This window comes from Melopsittacus undulatus, chromosome 10, assembly GCF_012275295.1.
Source record: "Melopsittacus undulatus isolate bMelUnd1 chromosome 10, bMelUnd1.mat.Z, whole genome shotgun sequence".
In the NCBI taxonomy this organism is placed as follows: domain Eukaryota; kingdom Metazoa; phylum Chordata; class Aves; order Psittaciformes; family Psittaculidae; genus Melopsittacus; species Melopsittacus undulatus.
The window spans coordinates 12,534,092-12,553,893 of NC_047536.1; the positions used below are offsets into that span (position 1 = coordinate 12,534,092).

The window sequence follows — 19,802 nt, forward strand, 5'->3', positions numbered from 1 at the left end:
TTACCTTGGGTGTTTTCAGATTACCAGAACAGACACAGGACCTTGTCTCTACAGAAAAAAATCTCAGGTCAGGTTTATCTTTAAAATAAACCAGTCTAAAAATCCATTTCTAAGCACTCAAAGCAGCGGAGAAGCCACTGCTCCAGTGCTCTCATGTCCTCACATGTCCCCACAGACCCCCCACCAATGCTCTGCCCTCTGCTACATCCCCAGAGCCCACCCCTGAAGATAGATGAGCTTCACTTCAAACCCATTTATAGCTCTACCAACAGAAGAAGTTGTGTTAGGGACTGTTTCCAATAAGTAACTGACATTGTCGTCACCAGCAACAAGTGGAGGAACTCAGAGACTATCGTAAGATTAAAATCAGCTCTTTGAGGCCCCAGGAGTTACCTGCAGCTCAGGAACGCAGTAGCCATGTCCTGCTGCTAAACCAATGCAAGGCTGAGGCATTTATCAAGACCAAATGACTTCAGGAAACAAAGACCAGGCTGTGCTCAGGTCACGGAACTTCACTGTACCAGTGGCTCAGGCTGTTTCATCACCTCCTGGGTGCTGCTCCTGCCATCACTTGTGGGCTGCATCCCAGTGCTGCGAGAGCGAGCTGAGGAGCCAGAAGAGGAACCGAAGAGCTTGGATCCAGCCTCCTCTGCCCTCCTTTCCCCACTGAGCCTGGCTAAACCACAGAGCATCCCCATGCTGCACTCAGCACAGGTACCAGTGATGGGAACACTGGCGTGCTGCTCCCTGTGCAGAGCTCACAGCTCAACCTCCTCAGCCCTGCCGGATCTTGCAGTGCAGTCAGGACCTTATAAACTGCCATTAGCAAGGCGGAGGCACTTGTAAGGAGCCAGCACAGTAATTAGTGCAAAGCCAACCAGATACTTCGGAGTTGAAATTATACAGTAGATAATTGGGGCATAAGTAAGAATATTTGTTTACTCGCGATGGGGTCACCGACTGCTTCCAGAACAGAGCTGGCATTGATTGGAAACCAAAAGGCTTCTGCTGCTTCAGCCAATTATTTTCTCACCACAGATCAGAGCCTCAATGAGAATGAACAAATACGGCAGGTTTTGATCAGCTGAAACATTGGGTATGTGAGATTTTTATCACATTCTTTATTGCAACAAACATAAACAGAGTGTTGCAATGCACCAGCACTGCCAGCTCCGGTTGGTTTTCTGAGCATCTCCTGACAACTGATGTTCAGCCTCCAGCTTAATGGTGTTCAGCATCTAGAGACAGGGTGCTCAGGGCATGGGGGACCTGGGGGGTCTGTAAGGTAAGTACAAGTGTTACCTGAGGTTTCCAGGCCACCAGTAAGCTTGTGCCTGGGGCAAGGCTACTGGTGGGGGCATTTTAACCCTGTCAGAGGCAATGCAGCTGCCCAAGTCACCAGTTTTACGAGCCAGGTTCTTGTTCCACTCCTGCCTGCCCAGGCAGAACAGCCAGGAGGGGAAGGCTGGCATCCCAGGGGGGACACGGCTTGCTACGAGCAGTAAATCCCACACTGGTACCAGGTGGAATTGATCCTTCTGCATTGTTTTAAAGAGCTGCTGATCCACGTCACACATCCTATTTGGGATGCTGGTGATGCATTCATAGGGAAAGCACACTGGGTGGGCTTTTAATGCCCAGTAATAAGCTGTTAAGGAGAAAGCACAGAGACGAGAGAGGTTTTGCATGATCCTACATGAAAACAGTGGTTCTAAGCACAAGGAAACCTCTCCTTGTTGTAGAAGCTAGCTCTGCATTTCTGATCAATTTGGGAGGGCCCAATAAATACACAGGTTATTTGGCACACTGGAATTGGGCTGTGCATACACACCAAACAAAACTGCAGCTACAAAGCTTGGAAAGAACATAAAGGTCTCACTGAAAACATCTGAACAGTGCTGGTGAAGGGGCACAGCAACCCTGCTCCCACAGCCGCCAAGGCCTTCATGGGTTTTACTCAGGACCTGTGGGTAGCACATGTCAGCTCGAAGGGCTGATGAGCAAGAGCTTGTCAGATGGATCTGGTCTCCTCTGGGGACAGACGTGACGTGTCCCTGTCCTGAAGAAGAGGGTTGGTTTATATAAGGGTATATCCAGGTGGACATGTTCAGAGCAGCTCAGTAAAGCTGTGACTCCTGTACACGCAAACAGCTTTTGGCAAGCCATGTCTCCATGAATCTATCAGACCTGACCTGTCTTCCCAAAGAGGCTGTGTCGCTGTGCACCGAGTTGGTGCGGAAGATGATGGGGCGTATTGTGACAGGCAAAAACACGGATGAGCACTTCACCACATACACAAGCATCCCCTGGTTTGCATTTTCAGATAGGAGCACAAGAAAAGGCTTTAGGTTGAACACGGTGCTGTTGAGGTCCATGGCTCCAGCCTGCCTCCCCTGAGCCCTGGCACCCCACAGTGCCGGGGGCACAGCAGAGGCCAGGGTGCTGCCTTTCAGCACAACCCTCCCACTGCAGGCCCATGGAGAGGACATGGTGGGAACAACCTCTCCTGAGAGGCTCCTGAAACATCCCTGCTTTGGCTCAGGAATGTTTCTGTGTCTGACTTGAGTGTTGCAGTAGGGCACTGATAACCACGCGCTGGCCATGGACAGCAGTGAGAAACACGAACAATCTAATACCTAATAACACCGTTTGAAAGGAAATGTGATTTTCCCTCATGGAACATTCTTTAAGGTTTAAGTTAATCTGTTCCCTTCAGTTACTTCATCCCTTGGGAATAAGCACATTAAAACACCGACGAGCTGTACAAGCAAGAAAAGGTATTACAATGGCATTATCAATACAAACCAACTTAAAATGCTTCCAATATTTAGAGAAGAGACCCAGCATGATTGCAAACAAAATCTCTGATCACTTTTTCAAACAATATTTAATCTGTCCTATAGCTATGGCTCTGAAAAACTGCATCTGCAAACAGAAACACAGCGTGTAACTGAAGTTGTCACTACAGCTGAGCAAACGCATCCTGCCTAATAGTTTACTTGCTGTGCTGTACACTTTACATACCATTACATACTTGCTCGGAAAGAAAAATGACTCCATGCCATGGAGAAACATGGTAGGGTGAGGTGCAGGAAAACTGGGTACAGGAAGATTTCCCTCTCCCCAGGGCAATGGTTTATGACACCAAATGGTCCAGGGGACACTTGGAACATGACACTGGAGTTCAGGTTTGGGTTTATGGCTGTATTAACACAAGCAGCTGTACTGACACTGGTTCTGAGGCCGGGTTTGATTTCAAGCCATCTGGGGTGTGCCACAAGGGGATCAGCGCAATGTGCCTGTCCTTTCCCCTGCAGGTAACCGGGGAGACAAAACCATGCTGTCTAAAGCCAAGCGGCAGCTGCGAGGATGCGATGGAGCTGCTCTCATACACGATGCTGCAATGCTTCCCCATGAAATATTCATCACTCATCCCCACTCACCATGTTCCCATCAGCACTCGAGCAGCCGAGCAGAGGAGAGGCTGAGCAGCAGCCCCAGCGCTGCACACATCCTGCCTGGGACTGCAGGGAAAACCAAACCAGTTCAAACCCCTCTGGCTATGGCACAGCCTTCTTGGTCAATGTCGTCCTATCCACGATAATTATGGAAAACACTAATTATCAGAAACATGTGGAGCACTTTTCTGTGCTCCAGGGGATCCCAAAAGCCCTCTCTGCATCAGCATGGCTGCCCCAGCAGGAGGGGACACATCAGCCCCTGTGTCCCCGTGGCCCCCAGCCAGCCCTGCTGCACCCTCTGGCCCCCCAAAGTCCTTCACATCCTGCATCAGCTGCCCAGGAAGCAGAACTAATTGGAACCGAGGGCCCCATGGAGGGAGTGGGGTCCCTGGGTGCCAGTTCCCTGGGTGAAGAGTCCCTGCTGTGGGAAGGTGTCTCCATCCCGGACCTACTGCAGTTTAAGGATGGGAGCAATGTCTTCTAAACCACCGTGGGCTTGATGAGCAGCAGGGAGATGGGTACATTTGCATGCGAGAGGAATGAGTAATGGCAGCAGGCACGAGGGAGGAATAAATGAACCTGATTATACCTACACCTGCAACTGGAGGCTTTGCCCTTCTGCCATATGTTTGCAGCGTGTTTTGTGGAAACCCTCCCTGCAGCGGCATGGCCAGATGAACATGTGGAATGCATCCAGGACAGGTAACAGACCAAGATTTATCTTTGCTGGTCCACTCACTCGATCACAGTCAGAGCTCAGAAATAAGTTCCCTTATTAGAAGCAAGCTGGGCAGACACTCACTCAATGATCTAACCCTTGGGAAACGTTTTCCCCAGTCTAAAGAGCCCAGATACCTGCAGTGTGCTTCAGAGCAGGAGGCACTGGGACTCTCTGCTCCCTGGGCTGGGCTCCCAGTTAAACCCCAACACCAGAGGCAGGCACGAGATGCCCTGTGCCCAGCTGCCCGCAGCCAACAGCCCAGAGAGGAGGAGCAGCAGCAGCCACGTCAGCCTCACCCCCGGGAAGATGTCCCAGTGCAGCCCCCGCAGGCAGGCAGCCAGAGCAGGATGGAGGCTGGCACACAGGAGGCAGCCTGGAACATATGGTCACAACCTCCCCGAGTGTGGGACATGGGGTGGGAGAAACAGCACAGAGAATGTGTGCAGGGGTTCTATGCAAACACTGGGATCTTTACAGGAAAATCAGTGCCATGCAGTGGGTGTGAGGTGTTCACCTGGACACTGATGATTTGCAGATGCAGAGATCTTCTTTTTCTATTAAATTAATCCAAAAATTTCAGCCTGGAGAAGACTCCTTAAGGGGAGACCTCAGAGCAGCTCCAGTGCCTAAAGGGGCTACAGGAAACCTTGAGAGGGGCTTGGGACAAGGGCCAAGGGGAATGGCTTTAACCTGCCAGAGGGGAGACTGAGATGAGCTCTTAGGCAGAAGCTCTTCCCTGTGAGGGTGCTGAGGCGCTGGCACAGGGTGCTCAGAGAAGCTGTGGCTGCCCCATCCCTGGCAGTGTTCAAGGCCAGGTTGGACACAGGGGCTTGGAGCAAGCTGCTCCAGCGGAAGGTGGCAGGGGTTGGGACTGGAGGAGCTTTAAGGTTCCTCCCAACACAACCCAGGCTGTATTCTATGGTTCTGTGTCACAGCCACAGACATAAATGCACACAAGCACCCAGAGGGAAAGGAAAAGGACAAGTAGCGCAATAACAACAATAGTCAAAAAGTAATTTGTTCTTAACCTGTTTCAAATAAAAATAACAAGTGTGCAAGTTCACTCCTTGGACCATCTGCAGCTCGAGCTGAAATCTTGACACCATCTGTTCAATTGGAACTTTAATACTGTACCAGTATGCCAAAGCACGACCACGCGAGCAGGGACACAGCCGCCTTCTGCACCACACAACTCGCTGCTCTGCTGTAATGATCTGGGGAAGGAAAAGCAGCCAAGCTGGAGCAAACTGCACCAAGGTGTTTGCTGCTCCCCGTGGGGTGCGGGACACAGGCCCAGGACATTTGCGCTCCCAGGGCTGCCTGCACAGCCCTAATGTAAAGAGGCTGTTTGGGCAGGATGTCCAAGGAGTGCCAGAGAGAAGGAATCCTGTGGGTTCCCATGGGATGTTTTGTTCTCAAGCACAGCAGCACGTTCTCCATCCTGCAGAGCTGGCAGCCCCAGCAGAGCCCTTCCAGAGGGGGGATCTACCACTGCTGGGATGAGGTTCAGGTCCCTTGGCACGAGCCTTTGCTGGGCCATGGAGGTGGCTGGGACTTGCTGGTCCTTCTGCACCTCTGCCAGGCCCATGGGGTCACCCCCTGGCTGCCTCTGTGATGGGTGGAGGAGGAGATGCTGAGATCCCAGCAACACCCTGGGTGGTTGGGATTGTGAATTCAGGGATGAGTTTGGACTCAACGGCAAAAAAACATCTTGTGAAGTGTCTAAAAAAACCTACCTTGCTAAATTAGCCTTACAAGATTCATACCCTCTTTTAACTAATTATAGCTGGAGAGGCTGTTGAAAGCCTCTGCTTACTTTTTATTGGTCCTAGTGGGAAAAAAATCCATTTTGAAATGGAAATTAATATAATATCTGCCCAGCCTTCTTTAGTCATTTCTGTTTGGGTTTTTTTGCTTAGCAATACTGTAGAGTGACAACCCATACATCATGTCCTGTGCTGATTAGGATCAATTTCCTCAAGAAAGAAAAACAGAAATGCATTTCCTTGCCACTGTAGGATATTAAGTGAATGTAACTGAGGGAGGGGAGGAAGACAAAACACTGTCAAGCACTTAAATCTTAAAGACAGAGCACACATCCTTTTTTCCCTGATCAATGGAACTACGTAGGCATGTTCACAAAATGTAATTAAGTTTGTTCCCAAGAAATCTATGTGCAATATTTCCCTGCAATTATTTATTTACTACCTGCCAGGTAGCTTTTAGCTTTCATCCAGGAGAAGATTGGGCTGTGCTGCAGAAGATGCACAGCAGAGCCTGCCTCCATGAGGGATCATGCAGAGGTTGGCTCTTCCTTCTCTGTTGGGAGATTGGCCATCTTCTTGCAAAGAGAAGCTATTGATGCCTTTAGACACAGCTCCACTACGATGCTGTTTGTACCAGAGCCACCAGCCAAAGTCGGAACACGAATGTAAAGTGAAGAAGAGCTGGTTCTGCTCAGCAGCAGTGAGTGCTGTGGGAGCCGTGGTTGTGCCCAGATGTGGTGTGATTGTCGGTCCACTGCTGCCGGATTGGGAAGACACAAACTCAAACCTCTGCTCAGGAGCCAGGCTGAGAGAGCTGGGCTGGGGCAGCCTGGACAAGAGAAGGCTCCTGAAGGGGAGACCTTAGAGCAGCTCCAGTGCCTAAAGGGGCTGCAGGAAACCTGGAGAGGGGCTTGGGACAAGGGCCTGTAGAGACAGGGCCAAGGGGAATGGCTTTAACCTGCCCGAGGGGAGACTGAGATGAGCTCTCAGGCAGAAGCTCTTCCCTGTGAGGGTGCTGAGGCGCTGGCACAGGGTGCCCAGAGAAGCTGTGGCTGCCCCATCCCTGGCAGTGTTCATGAAATGCTGTCATTTGACTTCTGCCTTCACTCTCAGGACTCTAAAGCAGCAGATGCTTTAATCAAATCTTTACTGGTGAAAGCATTTTTATCATCATCTTTAATATTGTCTGTGGACTAGAAGTAAGGCAGGCCAGGTTTCTACCTGCACTCTGCATTGAAGGAAGGGAATGATTTAATCCTCAGGTAATACAAGTGCATTGACTTGAGAGAATGGAGGATTTGTTCTCTTGAATGCTCACAAATGAATGGAATCAAGAATAGCTAGAAACTCCTCTGCTCCCAGCTGGGAAACACACACTTTCACATCCTGATAACTGTGGCTTCACCAGGGAAAGTACAGACAGGCTCGGGCTGCCTGTGGCATAGGGGAAACAGCATCCAAGGGAATGACAGAATTCATTCGAGCCATGGGTACATACCCTCTCTAACCTACAAGTCCTGTACTTTAGGAGGTGATGGCAGGATTGAGAATGCTCTTGAGGACCAGCTCCCTGCACCGATCTTGAGATCACCCAAAAACTAGGGAATAAACTAAAGCCAACATACTTGTGAAACAAGCAGCAACTCATCAAACCCCTCATTACTGATCTTTCGTGGTTTAGATCTCATTTTCTTCAGATGTCCCAGTCTCCCTGCTCCTGCCCTGCCTATGCTTGTCTGCCATATGATAACGCACTAAGGCACTGACCCTGCAAGAGAAAATCCTGTCAAGTTTTGCCTGAAAGCATCCACTGTCGATACAGGTGTGATCAGTACCTTATTGATGTAGCTGTAATCAATACATTATTAATATGGGTGTGATCAGTGCATAATTGATACAGGTGTGATCAGTATATTATTGACAGAGGTGTGATTAGTAATCTCGCTGTCCTATGGGCATGCAAGCAGTAAATTTGCAAGAAGCCATTTTCACTTCCCAGTCTCAGGATCAGCCTCTGCAATCCTCCTGGTCCTTTAGGGAACAAAATGTTGGACTTGCTAGCACCACCAAAGAAAACTGTGAGCTGAGGAAGAGTGGTAAAATTCCTTGTGTATGAGCACAGTCCCTTTTCCCCAGCTCTCCAATGACATGCCTTTGCCTTTTGCTCACTCAAGCTTTGCTCTCAGGTTTTGGCTTTGAGAATATTTAAAGTGCAAAATTCAGTCAAAATCAGCATGATCCACTGGGTTCTATTTCAGCCTGATTTAATTCTGGTGTAAAAATACACTGTGATTCAGTTTGATGGAAATTCAAGCTGAAGTCTTCAAATACGTCTCCTCCAAAATATGCAGGGAAAGAATTTTTCCTTTAAATTTGGCTTTCAGGCCCTGGCCACAGCCTAACACCCAGCAGCAGCACAGGGGCTCCATTCCCATCTGCAGCCCCAGCTCGGAGCAAGGACGAGCATCCCCTGGGTTGCTGCTCCCTCAGAGTAATCCTGTTCCTCTAAAAACACACACCAAAGAGTGGGGTCATTTCCCTGTTTGGAATGAGAGGTTTGGGGATGTTGCAGTCTTTTTCCAACAAGCCCCAGAGCCCTACGGCAGAGAGACAGAGGTTTCCACAGGCAGACTTAGAGCAGTTTGTCTGGAAGCTTTCAGGATAGATTGCAAACCGGGGCTCTCTCCACTCTATTTTCCGTAGAGGAATTTTTTAGCTGCCTTAGCAGCTAATCAATGAGCTCCTATAAATCACTGATCACTTGGTGAGTAGATTCAGAAGCAGCACTGGAAAAATCTTAAGTGATTTATGAGCCAGCTTCCTACGTCCAGGGGGTTGCTGGAGCTGCGCAGTGCTCAGCCCAGCACTGGCCCGTAATTCTACACAGCTGATAGTCAATACAAAGTGGTCAATAGGAGTGCACTCTAAGTGAACACCATATATTATGGGTATTTCGGTGAAGCTTATACCCAGCCATTGGAATGTAAAAACTATTCTGACCTCCAGACTTCTCCCTTTCCTTTAAACATTAGAAAACTTATTTGACAGGCTAATTTGGGAAAACTAAGGAAAACAGCCTTTGCAGCACTCTATGCCCAGCGTACTGCTGCTCATTCTCTGTTATTGCCCCAGATGATACCAACAGGGTCAAAACCAAGGGACATTCACTCCTGAAGGAAAGTCCAAGGTTCCTGGGGCAGCCTCAGCGAGGCCATTAGCACAGAAATGAACACAAGCCTCTGAGATGAAACAGCAAAAGGAGACCTCACTTCATGCACTGAGCCTTTATACCATGTGTTAGCCACCAGAGCTGCCTCTGCATGGACTTGAGAGGCATCAGCCCTTCCCAAATCAACAACACATCCTCAGGGTTGGAGCTTGAGCTCCACTGTTCCTTAAGCACTTGGGTCAACATCAGGAGGCAGAATAACAGCAGTGATGTTCTATGTATTCCAGTACTAGCTAGAGCTTGTCTCCTGAAAGTAGCACAGGGAAACCACTCAGGCAGGTTCCTTGGCCAGCTCATTCACCACTACTGAAGCAATCCCACCGAGCTGAACTACTCCCTTCAGTCTGTTTCCCTCCTTTACAAAAAATGTACACATTTGGACAAGTTTCATAACCGGTTCCTCTTTCTCTTTGCAAAGATGTAATTCAGATTTTGCTTCTTGTCTCCATTATTTACCGTGTGTCAGCCTTGAACTTGAGAAGCCGGGAAAAAAAAAAGGAGAAGAAACTGAGAAAATGTTATGGTTACAAATTTAAACCAATGCAGGATGGCTGGACAGAAAAACCAAACCTGCTGCAAGTGTCCGTCTGTCTGCGCAATATGTTGCTGCTATGCATTGAATGGCAAGTATCTGTGTCGTGTTCTCGGAGTTACGCTCCTTTGCCCTTTCTGGGTTTGGTTTCATGAGAACCACAACCACATTTCAGCAAGTTTTACAGCAGGCCAGACCTGCCCACGCTGGAGAGAGCTTCAGGAACAGGCTGGTGGGAGCCCCTCCATGCAGCCAGTACTGCTGTCAGGGCAGCAGACTGGGCATTCCTGCTTCTGCACCTCCCCTGGAGTTGCATGCATCTCACCAGCACACACATACATCACAGCAAACCCCTCCTCTGATCAGCCTACCAGAATGGTGCTCTGGGACCTCATGCGCATGGAAAACATCCAGCTCAAGGCTGCAATTCAAAATATGTTGAGTTTTCACTTCCTCCCTAAGTGCCAGCCCTCCTTGGTTAATCCTAAATCCCCATGGCCTCTCCTGGATCACCGAGCGGCAGCAGTGCTGGTGTTCCCAGGGAGGTTCTGCCTCCAGTGCATGCCAGTCTCTCCCTCAGCAGCAGGAATGGTGGCCAGGCACTGTGAGGATGTGACCGCAGCCCATGTCCAGGGCCAGGTCCTCACATCCCTGAACCCTGCACAAGTATTTCCAGTGCCCAATGACACCTGCAATGCACGAGGCACCCGCAGCCCTCAGCACAGCTTGGAGAGAGAGGGAAAATGCAAGCACCGGATCAAACCCCACTCAGCACCTTCCCTGGGCAGTGCTGGTTTTGCCTCCTGAACTCAGAGCCCCCCTTGCACTGTAGAGACCTCCAGGAATGCGGGGCAGAGGATTAAGGGCTTTCCTTGGCAGGAATCTGCCTGGCTGCTGTGCGGGTGTTGCGCCAGAGGGAGGATCTGCATTGCCAAGTGGTATTTGGGAGCAGCCAGGCAACAGATCTGTGCAATTATGCTAAATATCTATCTCAAATACTCAAGTCAATGAAGATCACACCCAAAGGGCTACAAAACAATCAGCTGTGTCTGAACACCGGGGAGAGACAGAGGCTAGTACCCAAATGCCATCCTTTCCGGCTTCTGAGCATCACTGTTCATACACTGATAGAATACACTCAGAGTCCTACTTTTTAACCAAGTTTTGCTTCAGTTACCCGTTGAGCTGGAGATTCTTAGACTTACCTAACTGTCAGATTTGACACTGCTGTTTTCCACTACATAACAGCACTTTTCATCTATGGAACAGCCCTAATCAAAACCTCTGCAGCCTTTTCAGCCTGCCATGACAAACTGGTTAGAATTCAACTGCCGCTCAAGTCTGAGCAGCAAAGCTGGGAGCAAGGTCCTTCTGACATGAATGTGCTGACAGACTTGGCTGGTTACAGCCTCACAGCCTGCAGATGATCACCCCTGCGAGAGGGAGTTTTGTTTGGCAAGATGGATCAGAGTCACTGATGATGACAATAATTACCTGGAAGCAGAAACATCTCCTGTCCGCAGGGAAGGCAGCTTGCATTATTCGTTGGATTAGACATTATTTTGTTAACTTTTGGGTCATTCTGGTCTCCACTGATTTAAAAACAGACAGAACCAACTACTGGAAAATATGACAGTATCAGTTCAAAGAGAGGGGAAAACAGGCAATGTTCCTTTTCCCCACGTAACCCATTTGACAGCACAGCTGTAGGTGTCACTGTGCAAGAGCATTCAGTTTTGTTAGTCAAATTTCTACCACACAATTAATTTATGAGTCAGTGGTAGGTACATCAGAACGGGATCTTTCAGCTCTGTTCACACATGCAAAGTGACAGGCTGTGGCTGGCTGCATTAATCCCAAGTGGATCATCTTGTCTAGAGAACACCAGGATTATCCCAGACGTACATGTCCAATGGATGGCCATCAGAGCGCATTCACAGAGGGTTTCACATCTCCTTCCTGCTGCACATCCCCACCCAAGAGAATTCTTCTGTTTATGCCAGGATAATCAGAAACCTAATTCAAGAGCCTCTCTGCACATCAGCCTCCTACCAGCAAGAGGAAAGCTCTCCCAGCCAGCACCTCCTTGAAAGAGTACAGTGAGGCAGCCCAGATTTACAACTGTCCCTAGCGCGAGCAGAGGCAGCAGCACATGCCCTTGAGGAGCCAGAGCCTGATCATTCATCTGGGGCTTTCAGAGCTACAGAGCCAGGAACATCTCACAGGAACATCTGCAGGTGCTTCAGCTGCTCCCCATGTGCAGACATGCAAGTGGCTGGCACAGGGCAAGGTTTAAGCAAATCAGACTGGCTGTCCTGATTTCCTCATGCCTGCTCAGACTTCAACGCACGGCCTTAGGAAGGGCAGGAAAAGCTTATCTGAAACCCCTATATTCTTTTCTGCTACTGAACTGGAAGGAGAATTTGTCAACCCTTCTCCTCCTATGGGGAAACATTTAGAAGATATTTCTGTTTCCAGGTAATTATTGTCATCATCAGTGACTGATCTCAGAGAGAGCAGGGACATGGCATCAGGGGCGTGGGGGCAGTAGCACTATGCGGACAGGGATTGCTGTGCTGTTTACCCCACGCTGTCCCACTGCAATGTCACGCGGTTCCTCACTGCTCCACAGACACAAGCACACAGCCTGCCCTGTCCCTGATGTGCTCCCTGAAGCTAAAGTCTTCTCCATTCCCAACCTGCTTGTTTGCTCTTCTGGCAATCACAGCATCCACACGCAGGGCTGTCACCACAGCCTGGCAAGGCTGCAAGACTGGAGCGAGGCAAGAGGAGCTGCTTTGTAGGTTATGGGAGGCGGTAGAAAGGAGTGTGCTGCTGCGACGTCAGGAATGGGGCCAGGCTGCAGAAGGCTGAGCCAGCCCATATGCTTTAACACCCCCCGCCCCCAGCACCACATTTACCAGATGTTCAAGTGCACACTTTTGATTCATCCCATTGCAAAGGTTGGAAACATGTAAAGATGAAGATCCAAGCACAGGCTGTCACCCTCTCCAAAAATGACAGTGTTTGGAGATGAGGTTTTACTTAAAGATCATCAAACCAGCGGAGGGGGCAGCACCCACAAAATGGTTCAAGTCTGAAACGCAGCCTTTGCCAGCATGGAGTTTGAATAAATGCCTTTGACACAGGAGAAAGCAGAGGGAAAGCAGATGCCTGAGCAGACCCTCACCTCCTTTCCTCAACTCACATCCACCCATGAGCAGGACCAGGCTGTGCCTCCTGCCCACCCACCACGCAGGACGTGTGCCTCAAGGCACTGTTTGATTTCAGCTGTACCACACCAGCACTGCCTGGCTCCAAACCCTGTTTGAGGCTGGAGTGGAGCCGAGGGGCGCTCCGAGGATTGTAGTGTCATCCACAGCCCTTCCCAGCAGCCACGCAAAACGGCTGCGAGTTCCCTGCACTGGGCTCCCTTCGTGCCCTGTGCTTCGGGAAAGCCTCCTCCCCAGAGAGCTGGAAGCTCCATTAGTCTTAATAGCACCTAAATTTGAACAAGGGGAGAAGGCGTCATACAGCATCCATAGTGCCGTTCTGTTAACAGCCCACACTTTACCCATGTGAGTCACTGCAGGTTCCAGCCCCTCTGGACCATCTGATCTGCTTTAAGAGGGATTTGTACATGAAAAACGCTCATCTTTGTGCCAGCCACAGGGATTTACCTTCTGAGCAGCTTTTGGAGTGTACAATGTATTTGGTGTATGAGAAATATATTCTTCCCTCTATGATTCCTCCTTCCTCTCTCTCTTCCTCCTCCTCCTCCTTCCTTTCCCATCTCTAAAGACTCCCTCTGGCCACGCATGTCACAGGAGTCATGGCACAGCTCTGCACAGGCCACCTCTGCATCTGCCTAACTACTTGGATAAGACACCTCCCATGCTTAGGCCCATTAACCTGCTCACAACAGCCTGATGAATGAACGCTTCTGTAGAAACAGTTGGCAGGTTGTAATTAAGTAACTATGGCTAAGCAGCTGCAGAGAAGTTGTAATGCCACCAGAAAACCAGATGTCAATTTTATTGGTCCTCAAAGTTTCAAATGAAATGTTTTGGAAAAATTCGGTATGAAATAATATTGGGAAACTTGGGAAGGGAGTTCTTTCCCTCCCGGAGCATTCTGTGCCAGCTCTCAGGCTGCAGCCAGACCCCGGGCACGTGGCTGGAGAACCTCTGCACCCCACCAGCAGCTTCAGAGCCAGCAGCCATGGCACAGAGCGCAACAGAGTGAGGAGCATCGCGCTAAAAGAGAGTGGTTTGGCATCATAGTCGCTGCTTTCTCTTTTACCTGGGGAAGGACCCTTTGGAAAACCCATCTCTGAAACTGCAGCAGTGTCAGAAGTCCACAGAACTGGCATGAGCCAAATGCAAAGCCTGTTGCACTGGGTGAGAGTTTCCAGGAACTTGAATTGGATTGGGCTTCCCCTGCACAGGTGAGAGAAGATTTTGTGACACCTACTCTAGACTTCCGCTCTCCAATGCTCTCAAGGCACCTTTGGGTACCCAGCCCTGGCTGGGGCGATGTGGGAGCAATCCCTGAAGGTAGGAATTTGGGTAACACAACAATGCAGCCTGTGTTTGCTGACTCATGCAAACCCCACTTCCATCCCCCTTCAGCAAGCAAAACCTGGTGCCCACAAGGAACTCATCTTTTTTTCTGATTTTATATACAAATGCTAACACAATTTATCCTAATCCATTCCTTTCACTACAGTAATTCTTCTCCTAAAACTTGTACAAGATACTGTGATTTCAAGCAGAAGAAGCCTAATAAGAGAACTCATCCATCCCTGTTGGAACATAAGCGGATCCATGACCTTAGAACCATTTTGCTAAGAAATCCAGCTAGAAAACTAATTTTAAGTAAATCTATGCACGTCAGAAATACAGATGGCTTCAGGATGCTAACTTAAGCACCATTACATAAGCAGATCAGGGCTGCCTGTTGAGCCCAGACACCAGAGTGCTGACTCCAGTATCACACACAAACTGTTCACTTCCCAATACATCTATCATCCCAAACTTTTGCCATCTCTCCTTGGTACCAGCCTGGTCCTGGTGAGCCCCGCACACAGTGCCCATGGCAGAGCATCACCTTCCCCAGCCCCACTGCCAATACAGCTGCTGTCTGAAGCCCATTTCTACCAACGGGCTGGGATATGCCCCATCCTTCTCCCTCCTGAAATGAAAATGGAGGAAGAGCCACAGGAGCCTCTCAAATATTTAAGCACAGCAGTTGTGGAATGACGTCCTGGTATAGATTTATACAATCAGACCTACCCTGGAGTTACCATTGGTAACGGTGCCTCCACCTGAACAGCAGCTTAGGAAGTTAATGAGCCTGCCAGAGCTATCAGGTGAAATCACCACAACGGTATGTGAGCCGCTGTGACTGCGGGAAGCGGGGCAGGTACTTCCCATTCTGAGGCCAGTTTGGTTCTCACAGGCACGTTGCATAACACGGCCCAGCAATCGCATCCTTCTGCCCCGAGCCCTCATTTCAGAGCACACCGGCTGGCTCCGAGGAGGCTCCCTGTGGAAAAGCAGCCAGGGACGGGATTTTGTTTTCCCTTCCCTGCGGGCAAGCATGTCAGCTTTGCTGACAGATGGCTTGGCTGACTGCGCCTGACTATTACCGAGCAGCCATTCCCTTTGTAAATGGAATCCCATCTGAAGACTTCCGGTAATTAAATCTGCAGTGTCTTCGCAAGGCTCAGACTTCATCCCGCGCGGCCTCGAGTGCGTGCGGGGCACTCAGAGGCGTGATTTACACCGCCGGAGACAGCAGCACCCTCCAGCCGCAGGGCTGGGTGCTTCTGGCAGTCTGTGCTGCCACCTAGCCAGGACCAAGGCACCGGGCTCGGCCTTGCCTTACAGTGCGAAAGCTTAAACTGAAGCATGTCCTCAGATCTCAATAAGGCAGGAGGCAATTTGCACTCTGGGCCTTGAGAATTGCACGGTCAACAGAAGGCAGCAGCTTAAAGCAGGTCGTATTTCCCTCGGAAATATCTTGTACTTACGGTAGAAGACATATTCGGTGTAGCTGGACCAGACCTTGTCATCTGTGTACTGGTTGACAAAGGAAGCTGTCACCGAGGAGTTACAGGCCACCATGTGGAATCCACACTCGGATAACATGTCGAAAGCCCTTTCCAGGTGCTTGAACTTGAGATAGAACCTGGAGGTGTACCTCTCTGGAGCCCTGTCTGGGTCTCTGCTTTCATTCAAACTTTCTCCAAAGACCTCTTTGACCAGAGCAATCCTTCCACAAACCAAAATCCTCGGGACCCTCCTGAATTTGGCATCTGCTTGGCTCTCTCTGCCCACAGTGCAGGACCCTCGGTACCCAATGGTAATGAATCCCCACTTGCGATCAGAAGGTAAAAGTGACGAGGGTGGACATATTCTTGTGTCACTGCCTTGGGAGACCTCTTCATAGTCACTGTGGCAAAAATCATCAGGGCTTTGCTGCTTGTCATCAGGAGTCAGGAGTTTGACCAAGTCTGGGAGCTGGAAGTACTCAGCCTCCCTCTTGAGCCTTCCCTTCTCTGGGAAGTGGTCAGGCAGAACCACTTGCTTGTCCCTGAGATAGTCCAGAATGTAGCGGAAAAGGAAACCATCTCTGTCGATGAAGAATCTTCCCTTGGAGTCCTTGGCCAGATCATTTGCCGTGTCTCTCTTTGGGGTGAACATCTTCCAGAGCAGGGAGTGAGGGGTGCCAACCAAGGTGGAATGGCGAGTGAAGTAAACCTGGCCACCCACATTTAGCTCCACTACCTCTGGGAAGGAGTGCAGCCCCGACCCCTGCTCTCGAGAAGGAAGGTAAGTCCTGCAGTTGCCACTCAGAGCCATTGTACTTCAAAACAGAAATCAGCAGCAGGAAGCAGCAGGACTATCAATCACATTAAAGAGTAGAATAAAGCTTCCAACACTGAGGAGAAACAGGGGGCAAAGGGGAAGTGAGAAAAGAAAAACAGCCAAGAGGTTTGTTTAAAAAAAACCCAAATTGTTCACGAGTGACAGTGAGGCAGAAGTGGCTTCTACCCTAAGCCACAGAGGCTGAAGAGCAATCACTTCACGAAACGCAATCACATCATTACATCTTCCAACAAAACCACCAAAATCAAGGTCAAGCCAAGCCTATGGTCCTTCATGGGTCTGTCAAAAGGGAAAACAAAACAGGACACAAATTACTCTTTTAAGCATCACAGAAGCTGCACCCAGAGAAAAGCAGCTCAGTTTAGAAAGCCAAGCCAGGTCTCCTTGCTAAATAGGTCTGGCTTCTTGCAAGTTCTACACTGCTTTTTCACAAGCACTAATCAAGGGAAGGACCACATATGACTCCACTGATCAAAGCGAAAAACATACTTCATCTTTAAGGAAACATCTCGTTTAGACATGCACGTGAAGGAACAAGAACAGCGAGCCTTACCTTGGTTACAGTCAATGCACAGCTCTTGGAAAGAAAAGCAAAATCTCAAGACACTCAGAACACACAGACAGGCACACAGAGTCCAGCGAGTACGAAATCCGATCCCAGCAAGGGACAGCAAAGGCAGGAAAAGTGCTCTTAGCAACATCCGTGGAGGTCTCAAGAGTTAACCCGAGTCACAAGTTAACCGTGGCAGGTGAGGACAGAGACCAAAGCACACAGCACGATGGGGAGAGCAAGAAAAAACCCCACAACAACCCCAGAATGAATCAGACGGGGCTCGGGGAGCACGGGCCGGGGGGGGCGCGTTCCGGCCGCCTCAGATGACTTGCAGAAACCCCGCAGCCGGCGCTAAGGGCTGCGGGGCTCCGGCGGCTCCGCGGCGGCCGGCACAGCCATCGCCCCGCCGGGGCCACGGCACCCGGGGCCGCTCCGCCGGGGTCCGCTCCCGCTGCCGGCGCTGCGGGGCTCTGCTCGGCTCCGCGCGGCTCCGCTCAGCGGCGCGGGGCCGGGAGCGCGGCGGGTGATGCCGATTGCATCATCTTAAAGGAGTCGGGCCGGGACCGGGCGAGCGCCGGGGGCAGCCCGCGGACGGCGCCAGCACCGAGACAGCGCCGGTCCGCGGCCGCCCCGCTCGACTTCGGGTGAAGTTGGTCCCGCTCCGTCCCCTCCGGCCGGCAGCGCCCGTCCCCCGCCCGCCCGCCGCCCGGACGTGCCTTTCCCGGCTCCGCGCAGCCACCGCCGCGGTCTCAGCCGGCGACGCGGGCGGGCGGGGCGGGGGATCCCGGCGGGAGGGGGCTCCCAGCGCGCCCGCCCGTGGCTGCGGGGCAGGACCGTGGGCTCCCCCCGCTGCTGCCGCTCCGCATGTCCCCGGGGAGGGCCGGAGCCCCCCGAGAGCCGATGCGCGGGGCGCGGCGGGAGCGGTCCCGCACCTCCGTGCGCTCTAACGGGAGGTGCTCAAGGCGGGGGGAGCTGTCGGGGCTCCGCGCGCCCCCCGGCCCTGCGCGCGTCGGCAGCGCCACCTGGCGGCCTTGGGCGGTAGCGCGGAACCGTCCCGGCGGCTGCGAGCGGGAGCGGAGCGGAACCGGGGAGCGCGGGCGGCGGCTGCGGGACCCGGCCGGTAACGGCGCAGCCCCGGGCCGGGAGGCACAGAGCGGCCGCCGGAAGGAAGCCGTGAGGCGCGGTGAGGGGATCCCCGCATCGCGCCCACCTCGGCCCCCCCCAGCCGGTCTCAACCGCACAGCCCAGCGCTGCGGCCACACGCACCGGTTCCGGCAGAACCAGGTTACTCGCGGTGATGGAGATGGAGCTGCTCGAGCAGTTCAGAGGCCACGGAGATGCTGCGAGGGCTGGAGCAGCTCTGCTCTGGAGCCAGGCTGAGAGAGCTGGGCTGGGGCAGCCTGGACAAGAAAAGGCTCCTGAATGGGAGACCTTAGAGCAGCTCCAGTGCCTAAAGGGGCTGCAGGAAACCTGGAGAGGGGCTTGGGACAAGGGCCTGTAGGGACCGGCCAAGGGGAATGGCTTTAACCTGCCAGAGGGGAGACTGAGGTGAGCTCTTAGGCAGAAGCTCTTCCCTGTGAGGGTGCTGAGGCGCTGGCACAGGGTGCCCAGAGAAGCTGTGGCTGCCCCATCCCTGGCAGTGTTCAAGGCCAGGTTGGACACAGGGGCTTGGAGCAAGCTGCTCCAGTGGAAGGTGTCCCTGCCTGTGGCAGGGGTTGGAGCTGGAGGAGCTTTAAGGTCCGTTCAATACAAGCCAGACTGGTATCCTGTGATTCTGTAACAAATTGAAGCATTTCACTCAAACCCCAACCAAGAGCTGGAGGGGCAGCTTCAGAGTGAAATCTGCATGTGAGGAAGCCCCTGTGTGCAGCCTGGCTTGGCTGACTGCTGAAGTCACAGATATTTCTGTGATATTCTTCTGAAAACATGGCCATAACTTAAAAGAGTAGCAGTGAACCCAAGCTGCTGGTGCCAGAAGTACAACTTTTAATGCTAAGGCAGGAAAACGGTAATTTTTATTCTCACAGGCTTTTCAAATTCAAATGTGAGAGCTGAACAGTCAACCACACCCTCCAGTTTGACCTCAGGGGTACGGTCAATGAGGGGCTTTAACACGTACAGTGAGTGGTGGGTGAAACACTGGCGTCCTTTGAGAGCTCAGCCCCCTGGTGCCTCCGTTCAAAGTAAGGAGCATCACAGCAGCTTTTCCAGTTCTGGACGTATTAATGCTAGTTAACATCCTGTGATAATATTTATATCAGTTTTCATGCAGCCAGGGATGCCACAGCTGGCAGGGCTTAAAGGATCTGCTCAGTAAAAACTGATCCTTGTTCAAATACGCCCCTTGTGAACCCACAGAATGGTCATGATCCAAACCACGAGGCAAAGAACAACCTGGCAGAAGGCTTGAGGGCTGCGTGGAGACAACTCGGTACCTCTAATGTGCAGATGGGAGATCATATAAAACCTGTGACTCCTGACAAGCTTGTGTGCAGCATTCTGACACCATGTGAGGAGCTGATGCTGCCAGATTGAAGCTCCGGGTGTTTAAAAATTATAACCCTTTGAAAAGAACAAAACCTGTGGAATTTTGATCACAACAGCATTAGAAATGCACCTGCACTTTTCAAATAATAAATGAAAGGAA

At 51.3% G+C, this 19,802-nt stretch overlaps 1 protein-coding gene across 1 annotated transcript in view; it reads right to left on the minus strand.

Moving 5' to 3' along the window:
- Positions 1-17,332, minus strand: part of KCTD16 (potassium channel tetramerization domain containing 16) — a 50,473-nt gene extending 33,141 nt beyond the window's left edge. Inside the window, exons 1-2 of the mRNA XM_005147294.3 lie at positions 17,156-17,332; positions 15,744-16,881 (exon numbers count right to left, since the gene is read on the minus strand). Coding sequence (XP_005147351.1) covers positions 15,744-16,575 — 832 coding nt within the window. The 5' untranslated portion in view covers positions 16,576-16,881; positions 17,156-17,332. The remainder of the gene's footprint in view (positions 1-15,743; positions 16,882-17,155) is intronic.
- Between the last annotated feature and the right edge of the window lie 2,470 nt (positions 17,333-19,802).